Source organism: Hyla sarda, chromosome 5 (genome assembly GCF_029499605.1).
Source record: "Hyla sarda isolate aHylSar1 chromosome 5, aHylSar1.hap1, whole genome shotgun sequence".
Taxonomy (NCBI): Eukaryota; Metazoa; Chordata; class Amphibia; order Anura; family Hylidae; genus Hyla; species Hyla sarda.
This window is the reverse complement of record NC_079193.1, coordinates 347,504,502-347,524,749: the sequence shown is the minus strand read 5'-3', so window position 1 is coordinate 347,524,749 and position 20,248 is coordinate 347,504,502. Positions and strand designations below refer to the sequence as shown.

The window sequence follows — 20,248 nt, the reverse complement described above, 5'->3', positions numbered from 1 at the left end:
GCTGCCTTCGGCAATCTCCGGATCTGCCATAGAGATGTATTGAGGGGGCGTGTCGGCCGCCGCCTCGTGCGGGGGGCGACACCCGCTATCTCGGCGGAGAGCCGGGGCCCCGTACAGAGAGATCGCGGGGGGCCCCAGCGGTCGGACCCCCCGCAATCTCAAACTTATCCCATATCCTTAGGATAGGGGATACGTTTTTCACCACTGGACTACCCCTTTAAGGGGTTAAATCCGCTGTGGATCCTGTGTGTGAATGCTCCCTAAGAGAACTTAACTTTAGGGCCCTATTACATAGGCTGAGCACCAACCTTGTAGATCAGAGCTGGTTTACAAAGCTGATCAATTGTGTGAAGCGGGCTGCTCAAATTATCGCTGGATTATGGGGGGTATTTATTAAAACCAGTGCAGAGGAAAAGTTGTCCAGATGCCCATAGCAACCAATCAGGTTGCTTCTTTTATTTTTCAGAGGTCTTCTTTAAAAAAAAATAAAGAATCAATCTGATTGGTTGCTTTGGGCATCTGGGCAACTTTTCCTCTGCACTGGTTTTAAAGGGGTATTCCGGGCAAAAACATTTTATCCTCTATTCAAAGGACAGGGGATAAAATGTCTGATCATGGGGGGCCCGCCGCTGGGACCCCCCGCAATCTCCCTGCAGCACCCGCATTCTATGCGGGAGCTGCGTCTCCAGTTTCGGAAACCTCCAGGTTTCTGGGGACTGGGGACGTAACGCCACGCCCCCTCCAGTCATGTCTATGGGAGGGGGTGTGACAGCTGTATTAATGGACATTAATGGAGGGGGCGTGGCATGACATCACGTCCCCAGAAACCCGGAGGTTTCCGATACTGGAGACGCAGCTCCCGCATAGAATGCGGGTGCTGCAGGGAGATGGCGGGGGGGACCCCTAATAAATCCCCCCCTATGTGTACAACTCTTTGCTTCAATTATTTATTGCCTGCACATCCCCTATTACACAAGGCAATATGCAGGCCATTAAAAATGGATTTTATCAGGTCAGAATAAAGTGATCAGCTGATGAATGGGTGTGTCCTCATTGGCTGGCTGAGCACTGGTCCTATTACAATGGGTGCTATTGGACTATTTGGCTGAGAATCGCTCCATGTAATAGGGCCCTTGAAACCTAAATGTAGAGAAGTTTAGACTGTGTTAACATGTTGTTTTCCAATATTTTTTGGAGCTATTTTTCTACATCTGCAGCAAAAGTGGCACTATCTTACCATGATTATACAAATCACAAGTGCATTTTTTCCATGATTTACAGGAGTAAAATAGCACAATTTTTGCCAGCAAAATTCTATAAAAAAAAATAAAAATAAAAAAACACTCTATGCACTATTATTGTATCAATATATCAATATACAGTCTGTCTCCATCTGGTCTGAGGAAAATCTTGGCAGCAGAAAGGGCAAATAGATTAACCCTGCACACTCCAGTGGTAATCTTACTGCTGGTAAAAGTGAATCAGCTGGTCCTGGTGAATAGTGTTGAGCGCGAATATTCCCAATTCAAAATATTTATCTCGAATATGATGAATATAGCGCTATATACTGTATTTGCAATTACGAATATTTGTAATTCTTTTTTCCCCACAGAACACATCACAGTGATCTCTTCCCTCCCTGCTTCCAGCTTGTGGTGTAAAGAAGGCTCCTATACTATTTACTGCATTAGACTGGAGAGCAATTATTTGTGAATATTGTCACTAAAATGAGATAGGTAGATAGATAGTGACAATATTTGCAAATATGACATGAGGATATTCAAAATAAAAAATGGCATAGACCCATTATGACTTCTGTATAGACCAAGAATATTAGGAGATAGATGGATAATATAGATTGATAGATAATATAGATAGATAAGTAGGTAGTTATCCGCATGCAAATTTACACAAAGTCAAAATAACCGCAAATATATAGAATATGCGAATTTCACGAATGTAGGACGAATATTCATCCATATATTCGCAAAATACGCAAATTCAAACATGGCATATGCCGCTCATCACTACTGGTGAATACGAGCCCGACACTGAGAAACAACACAGACGATCACCCAGCCCCCACCATTGACTTCTAGTTCCATTATGACTTTTTTCTAGGAACTATGCAGGGACTGAGCAAGTAGAGCACGCAGATTCCTGACTGATGATAAGCAATGTTGTTGTGTGCCCTGTACAATACATAGGTACAGCACCACCCGCATGTCAGCTGTAAAGACAGCAGTCAAACACAAACTCCTTCTGTTCTCACTCCAGTGTGTGTGTCCGGCAGTCTAGGGAGCCTTCAGCTGCTGTTTAGGGGCCACCATTATAGATATTTTTCACATACCCCATGAAGAACAGGAAAAAACTCCTTGGGGGTATGAGTACTTGTTACGCCGAGCGCTCCGGGTCCCCGCTCCTCCCCGGAGCGCTCGCTTCACTCTCCCCGCGGCAGCGCTCCGGTCACGTCCTCTGACCCGGGGCGCTGCGATTCCGCTGCCAGCCGGGATGCGATTCGCGATGCGGGTAGCGCCCGCTCGCGATGCGCACCCCGGCTCCCCTACCTGACTCGCTCTCCGTCTGTTCTGTCCCGGCGCGCGCGGCCCCGCTCCCTAGGGCGCGCGCGCGCCGGGTCTCTGCGATTTAAAGGGCCACTGCGCCGCTGATTGGCGCAGTGGTTCCAATTAGTGTGTTCACCTGTGCACTTCCCTATATCACCTCACTTCCCCTGCACTCCCTTGCCGGATCTTGTTGCCTTAGTGCCAGTGAAAGCGTTCCTTGTGTGTTCCTTGCCTGTGTTTCCAGACCTTCTGCCGTTGCCCCTGACTACGATCCTTGCTGCCTGCCCCGACCTTCTGCTACGTCCGACCTTGCTTTTGCCTACTCCCTTGTACCGCGCCTATCTTCAGCAGCCAGAGAGGTGAGCCGTTGCTAGTGGATACGACCTGGTCACTACCGCCGCAGCAAGACCATCCCGCTTTGCGGCGGGCTCTGGTGAAAACCAGTAGTGGCTTAGAACCGGTCCACTAGCACGGTCCACGCCAATCCCTCTCTGGCACAGAGGATCCACTACCTGCCAGCCGGCATCGTGACAGTAGATCCGGCCATGGATCCCGCTGAAGTTCCTCTGCCAGTTGTCGTTGACCTCACCACGGTGGTCGCCCAGCAGTCACAACAGATAGCGCAACAAGGCCAACAGCTGTCTCAACTGACCGTTATGCTACAACAGTTACTACCACAGCTTCAGCAGTCATCTCCTCCGCCAGCTCCTGCACCTCCTCCGCAGCGAGTGGCCGCTCCTGGGATACGCTTATCCTTGCCGGATAAATTTGATGGGGACTCTAAGTTTTGCCGTGGCTTTCTTTCCCAATGTTCCCTGCATCTGGAGATGATGTCGGACCTGTTTCCCACTGAAAGGTCTAAGGTGGCTTTCGTAGTCAGCCTTCTGTCCGGAAAAGCCCTGTCATGGGCCACACCGCTCTGGGACCGCAATGACCCCGTCACTGCCTCTGTACACTCCTTCTTCTCGGAAATCCGAAGTGTCTTTGAGGAACCTGCCCGAGCCTCTTCTGCTGAGACTGCCCTGTTGAACCTGGTCCAGGGTAATTCTTCCGTTGGCGAGTATGCCGTACAATTCCGTACTCTTGCTTCAGAATTGTCCTGGAATAATGAGGCCCTCTGCGCGACCTTCAAAAAAGGCCTATCCAGCAACATTAAAGATGTTCTGGCCGCACGAGAAATTCCTGCTAATCTACATGAACTTATTCACCTAGCCACTCGCATTGACATGCGTTTTTCCGAAAGGCGTCAGGAACTCCGCCAAGATATGGACTCTGTTCGCACGAGGCGTTTCTTCTCCTCGGCTCCTCTCTCCTCTGGTCCCCTGCAATCTGTTCCTGTGCCTCCCGCCGTGGAGGCTATGCAGGTCGACCGGTCTCGCCTGACACCTCAAGAGAGGACACGACGCCGTATGGAGAACCTCTGCCTGTACTGTGCTAGTACCGAACACTTCCTGAGAGATTGTCCTATCCGTCCTCCCCGCCTGGAAAGACGTACGCTGACTCCGCACAAAGGTGAGACAGTCCTTGATGTCTACTCTGCTTCTCCACGTCTTACTGTGCCTGTGCGGATGTCTGCCTCTGCCTTCTCCTTCTCTACAGTGGCCTTCTTGGACTCGGGATCTGCAGGAAATTTTATTTTGGCCTCTCTCGTCAACAGGTTCAACATCCCGGTGACCAGTCTCGCCAGACCCCTCTACATCAATTGTGTAAATAATGAAAGATTGGACTGTACCATACGTTTCCGCACGGAGCCCCTTCTTATGAGCATCGGATCTCATCATGAGAGGATTGAACTTTTGGTCCTCCCCAATTGCACCTCGGAAATTCTCCTTGGACTTCCCTGGCTTCAACTTCATTCCCCTACCCTGGATTGGTCCACTGGGGAGATCAAGAGTTGGGGGTCCTCTTGTTCCAAGAACTGTCTAAAACCGGTTCCCAGTAACCCTTGCCGTAACTCTGTGGTTCCTCCAGTAACCGGTCTCCCTAAGGCCTATATGGACTTCGCGGATGTTTTCTGCAAAAAACAAGCTGAGACTCTACCTCCTCACAGGCCTTATGATTGCCCTATCGACCTCCTCCCGGGCACTACTCCACCCCGGGGCAGAATTTATCCTCTCTCTGCCCCAGAGACTCTTGCCATGTCCGAATACGTCCAGGAGAATCTAAAAAAGGGCTTTATCCGTAAATCCTCCTCTCCTGCCGGAGCCGGATTTTTCTTTGTGTCCAAAAAAGATGGCTCCCTACGTCCTTGCATTGACTACCGCGGTCTTAATAAAATCACGGTTAAGAACCGCTACCCCTTACCCCTCATCTCTGAACTCTTTGATCGCCTCCAAGGTGCCCACATCTTCACTAAATTGGACTTAAGAGGCGCCTATAACCTCATCCGCATCAGAGAGGGGGACGAGTGGAAAACGGCATTTAACACCAGAGATGGACACTTTGAGTATCTGGTCATGCCCTTTGGACTGTGCAACGCCCCTGCCGTCTTCCAAGACTTTGTCAATGAAATTTTTCGTGATCTGTTATACTCCTGTGTTGTTGTATATCTGGACGATATCCTAATTTTTTCTGCCAATCTAGAAGAACACCGCCAGCATGTCCGTATGGTTCTTCAGAGACTTCGTGACAACCAACTCTATGCCAAAATTGAGAAATGTCTGTTTGAATGCCAATCTCTTCCTTTTCTAGGATATTTGGTCTCTGGCCAGGGACTACAGATGGATCCAGACAAACTCTCTGCCGTCTTAGATTGGCCACGCCCCTCCGGACTCCGTGCTATCCAACGCTTTTTGGGGTTCGCCAATTATTACAGGCAATTTATTCCACATTTTTCTACCATTGTGGCTCCTATCGTGGCTTTAACCAAAAAAAATGCTGATCCCAAGTCCTGGCCTCCTCAAGCAGAAGACGCCTTTAAACGACTCAAGTCTGCCTTTTCTTCGGCTCCCGTCCTCTCCAGACCTGACCCTTCCAAACCCTTCCTATTGGAGGTTGATGCCTCCTCAGTGGGAGCTGGAGCTGTTCTTCTACAAAAAAATTCTTCCGGGCATGCTGTCACTTGTGGTTTTTTCTCTAGGACCTTCTCTCCAGCGGAGAGGAACTACTCCATCGGGGATCGAGAGCTTCTAGCCATTAAATTAGCACTTGAGGAATGGAGGCATCTGCTGGAGGGATCAAGTTCTCCTGTTATTATCTACACCGACCACAAGAACCTCTCCTACCTCCAGTCTGCCCAACGGCTGAATCCTCGCCAGGCCCGGTGGTCTCTGTTCTTTGCCCGATTTAATTTTGAGATTCACTTTCGTCCTGCCGATAAGAACATTAGGGCCGATGCTCTCTCTCGTTCCTCGGATGCCTCAGAAGTTGAACTCTCTCCGCAACACATCATTCCACCTGACTGCCTGATCTCCACTTCTCCTGCCTCCATCAGGCAGACTCCTCCAGGAAAGACCTTTGTTTCTCCTCGCCAACGCCTCGGAATCCTCAAATGGGGTCACTCCTCCCATCTCGCAGGTCATGCGGGTATCAAGAAATCTGTGCAACTCATCTCCCGCTTCTATTGGTGGCCGACTCTGGAGACGGATGTTGTGGACTTTGTGCGAGCCTGCACTATCTGTGCCCGGGATAAGACTCCTCGCCAGAAGCCCGCTGGTTTTCTTCATCCTCTGCCTGTCCCCGAACAGCCTTGGTCTCTGATTGGTATGGATTTTATTACTGATTTACCCCCTTCCCGTGGCAACACTGTTATTTGGGTGGTCGTTGATCGATTCTCCAAAATGGCACATTTCATCCCTCTTCCTGGTCTTCCTTCTGCGCCTCAGTTGGCTAAACAATTTTTTGTACACATTTTTCGTCTTCACGGGTTGCCTACGCAGATTGTCTCGGATAGAGGCGTCCAATTCGTGTCTAAATTCTGGAGGGCTCTCTGTAAACAACTCAAGATTAAATTAAATTTTTCTTCTGCATATCATCCCCAGTCCAATGGACAAGTAGAAAGGATTAACCAGATCTTGGGTGATTATTTGCGACATTTTGTTTCCTCCCGCCAGGATGACTGGGCAGATCTCCTCCCATGGGCCGAATTCTCGTATAACTTCAGGGTCTCTGAGTCTTCCTCCAAATCCCCATTTTTCGTGGTGTACGGCCGTCACCCTCTTCCCCCCCTCCCTACTCCCTTGCCCTCTGGTCTGCCCGCTGTGGATGAAATTTCTCGTGACCTTTCCATCATATGGAGAGAGACCCAAAATTCTCTCTTACAGGCTTCATCACGCATGAAGAAGTTCGCGGATAAGAAAAGAAGAGCTCCCCCCGTTTTTTCCCCTGGAGACAAGGTATGGCTCTCCGCTAAATATGTCCGCTTCCGTGTCCCTAGCTACAAGTTGGGACCACGCTATCTTGGTCCTTTCAAAATTTTGTGTCAAATTAATCCTGTCTCTTATAAACTTCTTCTTCCTCCCTCTCTTCGTATCCCTAATGCCTTTCACGTCTCTCTTCTCAAACCACTCATCCTCAACCGTTTTTCTCCCAAATCTGTTCCTCCCACTCCTGTTTCCGGCTCCTCGGACATCTTCTCGGTCAAAGAAATTTTAGCTGCCAAAAAGGTCAGAGGGAAAAATTTTTTTTTAGTGGACTGGGAGGGTTGTGGTCCTGAAGAGAGATCCTGGGAACCTGAGGACAACATCCTAGACAAAAGTCTGCTCCTCAGGTTCTCAGGCTCTAAGAAGAGGGGGAGACCCAAGGGGGGGGGTACTGTTACGCCGAGCGCTCCGGGTCCCCGCTCCTCCCCGGAGCGCTCGCTTCACTCTCCCCGCGGCAGCGCTCCGGTCACGTCCTCTGACCCGGGGCGCTGCGATTCCGCTGCCAGCCGGGATGCGATTCGCGATGCGGGTAGCGCCCGCTCGCGATGCGCACCCCGGCTCCCCTACCTGACTCGCTCTCCGTCTGTTCTGTCCCGGCGCGCGCGGCCCCGCTCCCTAGGGCGCGCGCGCGCCGGGTCTCTGCGATTTAAAGGGCCACTGCGCCGCTGATTGGCGCAGTGGTTCCAATTAGTGTGTTCACCTGTGCACTTCCCTATATCACCTCACTTCCCCTGCACTCCCTTGCCGGATCTTGTTGCCTTAGTGCCAGTGAAAGCGTTCCTTGTGTGTTCCTTGCCTGTGTTTCCAGACCTTCTGCCGTTGCCCCTGACTACGATCCTTGCTGCCTGCCCCGACCTTCTGCTACGTCCGACCTTGCTTTTGCCTACTCCCTTGTACCGCGCCTATCTTCAGCAGCCAGAGAGGTGAGCCGTTGCTAGTGGATACGACCTGGTCACTACCGCCGCAGCAAGACCATCCCGCTTTGCGGCGGGCTCTGGTGAAAACCAGTAGTGGCTTAGAACCGGTCCACTAGCACGGTCCACGCCAATCCCTCTCTGGCACAGAGGATCCACTACCTGCCAGCCGGCATCGTGACAGTACTCTAGCTTGGGAATCGTTGACCTAGGATATAGGTAATTCACTGGCTGACTCAGTCTTATAATAGTGAGTGCAGAATTCCAATTTAAATATCTGTTTAAATTACCCGCTGTGTAATTTTCATTGTAAAATGATTGTCCACCTTTGACAAACTATGGAAAGTACTAAAGCAAAAACAATAATAAATATTTTATAAACTGGTTGCTCACAATATTAATTTGAATAATCAATGTTATTCTCATTTATTTTTTAGCAATCGGCCTTGACTCATGTCCAGAGCCCCTAATGCCAAGTAACGGGATAAAGGTCGGTGACAGATACATGGTTGGCGATGTGGTGTCCTTTCATTGTGATCAAGGATACTCTCTCCAGGTATTGTTTAACATTTACTTTTATAACACTTATACACTTATACTTTTTTATCTATTAAACTAAACACACCGGTAGATCACACAACTAGAAAGATAAATAGACAGTGAATATACACCCCACAACCCACACCAGGTGCTCAGGTAGTGCAGCTCCTCCAGGATGGCACATCAGTGCGAGCTGTGGCAAGGTTTGCTGTGTCTGTCAGAGTAGTGTCCAGAGCATGGAGGCGCAACCAGGAGACGTGGAGGAGGCCGTAGGAAGGCAACAACCCAGCAGCAGGACCGCTACCTTCGCCTTTGTGCAAGGAGGAGCAGGAGGAGCTCTGCCAGAGCCCTGCAAAATGACCTCCAGCAGGCCACAAATGTGCATGTGTCACTTAGAAGGTCAGAAATAGACTCCATGAGGGTGGTATGAGGGCCCAACATCAACAGGTGGGAGTTGTGCTTACAGCCCAACACCGTGCAGGACATTTGGCATTTGTCAGAGAACACCAAGATTGGCAAATTCGCCACTGGCGCCCTGTGCTCTTCACAGATGAAAGCAGGCTCACACTGTGCACATGTGACCGACAGAGTCTGGAGACGCCATGGAGAACGTGCTGATGCCTGCAACATCCACCAACATGACCGTTTTGGTGATGGGTCAGTAATGGTGTGGGGTGGCAATTCTTTGGGGGGCTGCACAGCCCTCCATGTGCTTGCCAGAGGTAGCCTGACAGCCATTAGGTACCGAGATGAGATCCTCAGACCCCTTGTGAGACCATATGCTGGTGCGGTTGGCCCTGTGTTCCTCCTAATGCAAGACAATGCTAGACCTCATGTGGCTGGAGTGTGTCAGTAGTTCCTGCAAGAGGAAGGCATTGATGCTATGGACTGGCATGCCAGTTCCCCAGACCTGAATGTCTCGCTCCATTCACCAATGCCACATTGCACCACAGACTGTCCAGGAGTTGGCTGATTCTTTAATTCATTTCAGGGAGGACATCCCTCACAAGACCATTCACCACCTCATCAGGAGCATGCCCAGGCGTTGTAGGGAGGTCATACGGGCACATGGAGGCCACACACACTACTGAGCCTCATTTTGACTTATTTTAAGGACATTACATCAAAGTTGGATCAGCCTGTAGTGTGGTTTCTACTTTGATTTTGAGTGTGACTCCATATCCAGACCTCCATGGGTTGATAAATTTAATTTCCATTGATAATTTTTGTGTGATTTTGTTGTCAGCACATTCAACTACGTAAAGACGAAAGTATTTCATATGACTAGTTCATTCATTCAGATCTAGGATGTGTTATTTTAGTGTTCCCTTTATTTTTTTGAGCAGTGTATCAAAAAGAGAAAAAAAATCAGTATGGTTATTTATATCTTCATGTAGAACAAAAATATTTTTCAAAGGCCAGGAATCAGACCTATTTAATTTGATGTTAGAAATATAAAATTTTTCATGAATTTTTATCATTGCTGAGTCAGTGTATGTTGACTTTAATAGGTTTCCCCTTACAAGACCTGAAGGTTCCAGTATTAGTCACTCCTTTTCCTATACTGTCCATACATGGTGTCTCCAAGAAAAATTCCCAACCTTATGCCTAAATTTGGCCCCTCATGATCAAATTTAAATGAGACCAGTCAGCATTATTGAGTTTTCTAGCAACATAGTAATTTAGTTCATAAGGTTGAAAAAAGACCAGAGTCCTTCAAGTTCAACCTATAACCCTAATGAGTTCCTACTGAGTTGATCCAGAGGAAGGCAAAAAACCCTCATACTAAAAATTATTTCCCAACACCAAATATGGCAATCAGAATAAATCCACGGCTCAACCTTCTGTCCCTTTTAGATCAAGAATTCATATCCTGTAATGTTATTATTCTCCAAAAATAGTTAACCGAGATAACCATGACCACCTCCTCAGGCAGATAATTCCACAGTTTCACTGCTCTTACAGTAAAGAACCCCCATCTGTGCTGGTGCAGAAACCTTCTTTACTCAAGACGTAGAGGATGCCCCCTTGTTATAGATACAGTTCTGGGTATAAATATATCATGGAAGAGATCTCTGTACGGTCACCTGATATATTGATACATAGTTATTTGGTCTCCCCTAAACCTTCTTTTTTCTAAACTAAATAACCCTAATTCTGATAATCTTTCTGGGTACTGTTGTCCTCCCATTCCCTGTATTACTCTGATTGCCCGTCTTTGAACCCTCTCCAGCTCCACTATATCTTTCTGGTACACTGGTGCCCAGTACTGTACACAGTATTCCATGTGTGGTCTGACTAGTGATTTGCACAGCGGTAGAATTATTTCCTTGTCGTGGCATCTATGCCCCTATTGATGCACCCCATGATTTTATTTGCCTTGGCAGCAGCTGCCTGACACTGGTCACTACGGCTAAATTTACCATTAACTAGGACTCCCAAGTACTTTCCACGTCAGTCGTTCCAAGTGTTCTCCCATTTAATACATAATTCCAGCCCGGATTTTTCTTCCCCAAGTGCATTACCTTACATTTATCAGTGTTGAACCTCATCTGCCACTTCCCAGCCCAAACCTCCAACCTATCCAGATCCATTTGTAACAATGCACTGTCCTCTATAGTGTTTACCGCTTTACAGAGTTTAGTATCATCTGCAAAGATTGCTACATTACTATTCAACCTCTCTACAAGGTCATTAATACATATATTAATTAGAACAGGACCCAAGACAGACTCCTGTGGTACCCCTCTAGTAACAGTCTCCCAATCAGAATAAGCACCATTAATAACCATCTTCGGTTTCCTATCACTGAGCCAGTTTCTTACCCACTTGCACACATTTTCCCCTAGCCCAATCCTTCTCATTTTATACACCAACCTTTTATGTGACACCATATCAAATGTTTTGAAAAATCCAGATATATGACATCCAGGGATTGCCCTTGGTCCAGTCTGGTGCTCACCTCCTCTTAAAAGCTGATCAGGTTAGTTTGACAGGACTGATCCCTCATAAAGCCATGCTGATATGGGGGTCATACATAAATTTTTATCAAGATATTCCAAAATAGCATCTCTTAGGAAACCCTCAAACAATTTACATACAGCAGAGGTTAAACTAACAGGGTGAATGCCATCTGGACCTGGCAATTTGTCTATTTTGATTTTTTGTAGGCGGCACTGTACTTCTTCCTGTGTTAGACAGGATACATGTACTGGGGAGTTTACCTTATCCCGCTGTACGTCGCCTGGCAGTTCATTTTCCTCGGTGAATACAGTGGAGAAGAATTTAATATACTTGCTTTTTCCTGATCCCATTTATAATTTCTTCTTTATCTTTGTTTTTTAAAGGGCCTACACTTTCATTTTTAACCTTTTTGCTATTAATATAGTTAGTTAAAGAACATTTTGGGGGTTAGTTTTACTCTCTTTGGCAAAGAGTCTTTATGTCTCTATTTTTGCATAGTGTTGAGCGGCATAGGCCATATTCGAATTTGCGAATATTCGCGAATATATGGACGAATATTCGTCATATATTCGCGAATATTTGCATATTCGTAATATTCTCGTTTTATTTGCGCATACGCGAAAATTTGTGTATGCGAAAATTAACATATGCGAAAATCAGCATATACAAAAATTAGCATATGCAAAAATTCGCAAATGCGGAAATTTGCTTATGCAAATTTTCGTATATGCGAAAATTCGCACACCAGTCTCACACAGTAGTATTAGAGCCTTCTTTACACCACACAAGCTGGAAGCAAAGAGGGATGATCACTGTGATATATACTGTGAAAAAAAAAAACAATATTCGTAATTACGAATATATAGTGCTATATTCGCGAATATTCGCGAATATGCGATATTCGCGAATAAAATTCGCATTGCGAATATTCGCGAGCAACACTATTTTTGCAGCTATTATCTGTTTTTTACATATTTTACATTTCTCTCTATAGCTTTTTAACCCCTTAAGGACTCAGTGTTTTTCCGTTTTTGCACTTTCGTTTTTTCCTCCTTACCTTTTAAAAATCAGATCCCTTTCAATTTTCCACCTAAAAATCCATATTATGGATTATTTTTTGCGTCGCCAATTCTAATTTGCAGTGACATTAGTCATTTTACCCAAAAATTCACGGAGAAACAGAAAATAAAATCATTGTGCGACAAAATCGAAAAAAAAACGCCATTTTGTAACTTTTGTGGGCTTCCGTTTCTACGCAGTGCATATTTCGGTAAAAATTACACCTTATCATTATTCTGTAGGTCCATACGGTTAAAATGATACCCTACTTATATAGGTTTGATTTTATCGCACTTCTGGAAAAAATCATAACTACATGCAGGAAAATTTATACGTTGAAAAATGTCATCTTCTGACTCCTATAACTTTTTTATTTTTCCACATACAGGGCGGTATGAGGACTCATTTTTTGCGCCGTGATCTGAAGTTTTTATCGGTATGATTTTTGTTTTGATCGTACTTTTTGATCACTTTTTATTCATTTTTTAATGGTATAAAAAGTGACCAAAATACGCTTTTTTGGACTTTGAATTTTTTTGGCGCGTACGCCATTGACCGTGCGGTTTAATTAATGATATATTTTTATAGTTCGGACATTTACGCACGCGGCGATACCACATATGTTTATTTATTTATTTTTTTTACACTGTTTTATTTTTTTTTATAGGAAAAGGGGGGTGATTCAAACTTTTATTAGGGAAGGGGTTAAATGACCTTTATTAACACTTTTTTTTACATTTTTTTTGCAGTGTTATAGGTCCCATAGGACCTCTCATCCTGATCTCTCATCCTGATCACAGGCGTGTATTAACACGCCTGTGATCAGTGTTATCGGCGCATGACTGCTCCTGCCTGGATCTCAGGCACGGAGCAGTCATTCGTCGATCGGACACCGAGGAGGCAGGTTAGGGCCCTCCCGGTGTCCGGTCAGCTGTTCGGGATGCCGCAATTTCACTGCGGCGGTCCCGAACAGCCCGACTGAGCAGCCGGGTCACTTTCACTTTAGAAGCGGCGGTCAGCTTTGACCGCCGCTTCTAAAGGGTTAATACTGCACATTGCCACGTTCGGCGATGTGTGGTATTAGCCGCAGGTCCTGGCAGTTGTTGAGCGCCGGGACCGACGCAATATGATGCGGGATCGCGGCGCGATCCCGCTTCATATCGCGGGAGCCGGTGCAGGACGTAAATATACGTCCTGCGTCGTTAAGGGGTTAATGCTTCTTCACTTCTGTCCTGTTTTAGTAGTTTAAATGCTTTATTTGTTGTCATTTATTGCCCCCTTAACATTTTTATTCAGCCATATTGGCTTTCTTTTATTTCTGACAATTTTATTCCTATAAGGTATATAAATCTTAGAGTGAGAATTTAATATATTTTAAAAAATCTCCCATTATCCCAATTTATATTGTTAAGGGCTTCTCTGAATTGATCAAACTTTCCCTTCTTAAAATGAATTGTTTTTGTGGCCCCTCGAGAGATTCCCTTACTGAAGAACAAGTTATAATGTATTATATTATGATCACTATTCCCTAGGTGTCCTTCTACTTGAACGTTAGTTACTCTGTCAGGTCTGTTTATTTGTATCTCCATATATTTCTACCCATAATGACTCCACGTTATTGTTTCCCTCCCATATATCCTCCCGCAGTGTGGCCTTCAGATTCAATTTCACACAAAGACAAACTCCTCCCCCTTTTCTGTTTTCTCTGATCCTTCCTGAATAGACTATAACCCCGTATGTTAACCGCCCACTCACAGCTATTGTCCAACTAAGTTTCTGTCATAATTGTCCTCAGACATCAATCACTCCAGTTCCTCTGCTTTCTTGGTCAGACTTCTGGCAGTAGTCAACATGCAATTCAAAGGTGTATGTATTTTCTTCCTATGAAGCCTATCCCTATTCACTAGTCTAACCTCTCCCTCCACTCCACCCCTAAGTACATTAATAAGTCCCCCCTCTCTATCTACACTATCTTCCCCCTCTATGTTGTAGGTTCCCTCCCCTCAGTCCCTAGTTTAAACACTCCTCCACCCTTCTAGCCATCTTCTCCCCAAGCACAGCTGCACCCTCCCCATTGAGGTGCAGCCCGTCCCAACAATAGAGCCAGTATCCATCCTTCCTACACCAGCTTCTGAGCAACTGGTTTACCTCCCTAATCTCTTGCTGCCTCTATGGTATGGCTCGTGGAACAGGTAATATTTCAGAAAATATTACCTTGGAGGCCCTTGCCTTAAAGGGTTACTTCCCTGGAAAACATTTTTTTTTTTTTTTTGTAATCACCTGGTACCAGAAAGTCAAACAGATTTGTAAATGACTTTTATTTTTAAAATCTTAACCCTTCCAGTACTTATCAGCTGCTGTATACTACAGAGGATGTTCTTTTCTTTTTTTAATTTCCTTTCGGTCTGACCACAGTGTTCTCTGCTGACACCTCTGTCCATGTCAGGAACTGTCCAGAGCAGAATAGGTTTGCTATGGTGATTTGCTCCTACTCTGGACAGTTCCTAAAATGGACAGAGGTGTCAGCAGAGAGCACTGTCATCAGACAGAAAGGAAATTCAAAAAGAAAATAACTTCCTCTGGAACATACATCAGCGGATAAGTACTGGAAGGATTGGATTTTTAAATAGAAGTAATTTACAAATCTGTCTAACTTTCTGGCACCAGTTGTTTAAAAAAAAAAATATTTTCCAGTTGAATACCCCTTTAAGCTTACGACCTTAGTCCCTGAAATCATTTCTAAGGACACTCCACCTACCAACTACCTTTTACTTTGTCATTGGTACTTTGTCATATGTACCATGACTGCTGCGTCCTCTCCAGCCCCACCAAGCAACCTGTCAACCCAATCTGCGACGTGCCGAACTCAAGTGTCAGGAAGACAACACACTGTTCGGCGATCCCAGTCTTTGTGACAGATCACCATGTCTGTCCCCCTAATAACTGAGTCCCCCACTACCAGTACATGTCTTGCCTGCCCTGCACTCCTCGCTCCCTCCTTAGGGAAGCAGACATCCCCCCTGGCGGTCCTGCTGCAGAGTCCTGCTGCAGTACCGCTAGCTCTGAAATGGTATCCCCCTCATCTACCAACCAGGAAAACTTGTTGGGGTGTGTCAGATCAACACTAGCCTCACTGACACTTTTCCCTCTACCCCATTTTCTAACTGTAACCCAGCTAGCTGCTTGACTGTCCTGCACCTCCGTCCCACTATCCTCCCCCACCTCTACCCAAGAGAGTACTTGCTCAGTGAGCAGGAGACTCCCCTCCAAGTTGTCAATGTGTCTCAGTTTTGCCAGTTGCTCCTCTAGATCCAGGATCTGGGCTTCCAAATGAACAACTCGCACACATTAGACCTTTTTATGGCATGTCTCTGTTAATCGTCCTTGAAATGTGTTAATAAATTGACAACTAGATATTAATATTTATCTTGTCAATTGCCATGTGCCTAAATACTCTTACTTTAGAAGTACAGAGAAAGAGAACATTTCTGCCCTGTAGAGCTAATTGTTAAACATTGACGCATCAGGATATCCTGTTACATGTTTATTTTTGCAGGGTTGTGTGGGCTTCTAGCAATAAAGTGGGCAACCCATTTGACAAAGCTTATTCCCAAACTTGTTTCCCTATTAGGTGACTGGGTATCCCCCAAATAAGCAAATAAGAACTGTATCCTCACAATGATGATCTCTGGGCTCTACAGGAAGTGGTTTCCCCCTCATGGCTTGGTTTATGCTCTGATGTGCATTGTCAGCTGTGAGACCTTAAATATTCAGGGCTGTGTCTTCCAAAATTCTGTTCAATCAGCTAAATTTACCACAGGTGACTGCAATCAAGGTGTAAAAACATCTCAGAGATGATCAAGTTGGAGGCCCCAGAACTAAACTTTAACCCCTTAAGGACACATGACGTACTGGAACGTCATGTGTCCACTCCCGATCTATAACGCGGGGCCACGGCGTGGCCCCGCGTCATAGCGGTTCGGGCCCGGCCTCTAACAACGGCCGGGACCCGTGGCTAATAGCGCGCGGCATTGATCGCTGTGTCGCGCGCTATTAACCCTTTAGACGCGGCGTTCAAAGTTGAACGCCGCGTCTAAAGTGAAACCGAAAGCATGCCGGCTAGCTCAGTGGGCTGTTCGGGATAGCCGCGGTGAAATCGCGGCATCCCGAACAGCTGACAGGACAGCGGGAGGGCCCCTACCTGCCTCCTCGCTGTCCGATCGCCGAATGACAGCTCAGTGCCTGAGATCCAGGCATGAGCAGTCATGCGGCAGAATCATCGATCACTGGTTTCTTATGAGAAACCAGTGATCAATGTAAAAGATCAGTGTGTGCAGTGTTATAGGTCCCTATGGGACCTATAACACTGCAAAAAAAAAGTGCAAAAAAAAAGTGAATAAACATCATTTAACCCCTTCCCTATTAAAAGTTTGAATCACCCCCCTTTTCCCATAAAAGAAAAAACACAGTGTAAATAAAAATAAAAATAAACATAAATGGTATCGCCGCGTGCGGAAATGTCCGAATTATAAAAATATATCGTTAATTAAACCGCACGGTCAATGGCGTGCGCGCAAAAAAATTCCAAAGTCCAAAATAGTGCATTTTTGGTCACTTTTTATATCATGAAAAAATGAATAAAAAGCGATCAATAAGTCCTATCAATGCAAAAATGGTACCGTTAAAAACTTCAGATCACGGCGCAAAAAATGAGCCCTCATACCGCCCCATACACGGAAAAATAAAAAAGTTATAGGGGTCAGAAGATGACAATTTAAACGTATTAATTTTCCTGCATGTAGTTATGATTTTTTCCAGAAGTCCGACAAAATCAAACCTATATAAGTAGGGTATCATTTTAATCGTATGGACCTACAGAATACATATCAGGTGTCATTTTTACCGAAAAATGTACTACGTAGAAACGGAAGCCCCCAAAAGTTACAAAACAGCGTTTTTTTTTAAATTTTGTCGCACAATGATTTTTTTTCCCGCTTCACCATAGATTTTTGGGCAAAATTACTGACGTCATTACAAAGTAGAATTGGTGGCGCAAAAAATAAGCCATCATATGGATTTTTAGGTGTAAATTTGAAAGAGTTATGATTTTTTAAAGGCAAGGAGCAAAAAACGAAAATGCAAAAACGGAAAAACCTCCGGTCCTTAAGGGGTTAAGTGTCACAGCAATGGGTTGAATACCTATGCCCTTGCTAAATGTTTTTTTTTTTTTTTTTAGTATTTTTTTTTTTTTTTTTTTACAAAATTCAAAAATTCTGTTTTCACATTTTCAATGTGGGATAGCGAGTTCAGATTGATGGATGATTTTTTTATTTGCCAAATGACTCAGTATGTCAAAATGTAAAAAGGGTGAAAGGGTCTAAAGACTTTCTAAATGCACTTTTACTAAAATTTTGTTAACTGTATTTCCCACAGGGACATTCTCATATCACATGTATGCCTGGCCCAGTGAGAAGATGGAACTATCCAATTCCTATATGCATTGGTAAGTGTTAAAAAATGCTAATAGTGTCATTGGGGAATATAAAATCAGTAAATGGGGAAGATAAACCCACATCTATCAAATATGTCCCTAAGGCCTCATGGTATTTCATGTATGTTAGACATGTTGACCCTAAAAATGTGCTTAGCTATTGCATTTCACAACTTCTCTCAATCTCCCCCTTTCCGAAAAATATAATAAGGCAATGAATTTAGCAAAAACCTTAATTTTGATATTTGAAACAATAGGACATTTTTGGAAGTTCATCATTTAAAGGAATTATTACAACATTGGGTTAATACTGTTCTGACTGTCATACTCTCACTATCAAATCTCAATACAATGGAAATTAAAATAGCTCGATGACTTGGTAGACCTTGAAGGCGCATGAACAATTTAGGGACTTTGGGGGAGATTTATCAAAACCTGTCCAGAGGAAAAGTTTCTGAGTTGCCCATAGCAACCAATCAGATTGCTTCTTTCATTTTTCAGAGGCCTTTTTAAAAAAATGAAAGAAGCGATCTGATTGGTTGCTATGGGCAACTCAAGAACTTTTCCTCAGGACAGGTTTTAATATATCACCCCTACAGTGTGTTGCACCAGCTGCTGGTTTGCCGATATGATTGACATCCGGTTGTCATTTTCCTCTAGCTCAGTGTGGTGGAGCGATGATGGACTTCAGTGGTGTTATACTCAGCCCTGGATTTCCAGGAAACTACCCAAGTAGTTTGGATTGTACATGGACAGTCAAGCTTCCTATTGGTTTTGGTAAGTGACTCCTGTTTTGTGCCATCAATGACAAGACATTGTACATTTCTTTGATTTCACTTTTAAGATGATGTCAAACTGACCCATATGTGGTCCATTATTTCATAGTCTTTAAAGAGTAGTCTTATCTTGGTTTGTATAGGGGGAATACCATAACAATTCAAGCAATAGAGGCCTAACCTCTTTACTGATAACAGGCAGATGCTGAAACATTTTTTATTTTTTTTTCAAATTGTTCTCTATTTATATCTTTTTATTGTAATTTTATTTTATATATTTTTTTTTTTTGTACCGTACACACTCGAGTATAAGCCGACCCGAATATAAGCCGAGGCCCCTAATTTCACCCCAAAAACCCAGGAAAAGTTATTGACTTGACTATAAGCCTAGAGTTGGGAAATACATCATCCCCCCATGTAATCATCCAGACCCCCGTCATCATCCCCCCCTTCATCATCACCGCCTGTCAATCCCTTCATCAGTGATCTTCAACCTGCGGACCTACAGGTGTTGCAAAACTACAACTCCCAGCATGCCCGGACAGTCATCGGCTGTCCAGTCATGCTGGGAGTTGTAGTTTTGAAACCTCTGGAGGTCCGCAGGTCGAAGACCACCGCGGCCTTAGTCATCATCCAGCCCCCCCCCCCTTTTGTTTCGTACTCACCTCCCCTCTGCGGGAAGTTAGGGTGAGCTGGTCAGGGCCATCTATGGTGCAGGGACCGTCCGGTGTGGATGGTTAGTTGTTGAGGGCTGTTCATTTTCACCGGGGGCCCTTTTCTCCTCGCTTTGGGCCTGCTCCGGACTAGTGACGTTGCCTTGATGATGATGTTCATGCGCAAAGTCCCTGTGCGTCGTCATCAAGGCAACGTCACTAGTCCGGGGCCAGGCCCGGAGCAGAGAAGAGGGCCCCCGGGTGAAAAATGGACAGCCCGCAATGACTAACCATCCCCACCGGACGGTACCTGCAGCATAGATGGCCTGGACCAGGTCACCCTAACTTCACGCCGAGGGGAGGTGAGTGCAAAACAAAAGGGGGGGGGGGCTGGATGATGACGAAGGGCACAGTGGTCTTCAACCTGCGGACCTCCAGAGGTTTCAAAACTACAACACCCAGCATGCCTTGACAGCCAATGGCTGTCCGGGCATGCTGGGAGTTGTAGTTTTGCAACATCTGGAGGTCCGCAGTTTGAAGACCACTGAGAAGGAATTGACAGGCAGAGAGTTCATTCGAGTATAAGCTGAGGGGGGCGTTTTCAGCAAGAAAAATCGTGCTGAAAAACTCGGCTTATACTCGAGTATATACGGTATATTATTATGGGGGCAGCCATCTTGCCTGTTTTAAACAGCTTTCAAAGATATGCTTCAACACATCCCCCATGGACATAGACAACAATAGACAATTCATTCATATGAATTGGAAACATTACTGGGTATTCCCTGTGACCTTTACAAAGGTTCTTCCTAAGGGAGGGCGAGGCAGAGCTCTGAGTATTAGCTACTGTGAACGGTGTCTTATCTTTACACCGGTGTCACTTTTCCCTGTAATGCTGTGCAGAACACTTTCCAGCAGCCTTCTCC

The 20,248-nt window shown here is 45.4% G+C and overlaps 1 protein-coding gene across 6 annotated transcripts in view; it reads left to right on the top strand.

The window, feature by feature from the left end:
- The window catches only part of CSMD3 (CUB and Sushi multiple domains 3), a 1,342,864-nt gene that overhangs the window by 1,047,380 nt on the left and 275,236 nt on the right, over positions 1–20,248 (top strand). For all 6 annotated transcript variants that reach the window (XM_056522623.1, XM_056522621.1, XM_056522626.1 and 3 more), the window contains 3 exons: positions 8,277–8,395; positions 17,836–17,905; positions 18,554–18,670. In XM_056522623.1, the coding sequence (XP_056378598.1) occupies positions 8,277–8,395; positions 17,836–17,905; positions 18,554–18,670 (306 nt within the window). The remainder of the gene's footprint in view (positions 1–8,276; positions 8,396–17,835; positions 17,906–18,553; positions 18,671–20,248) is intronic.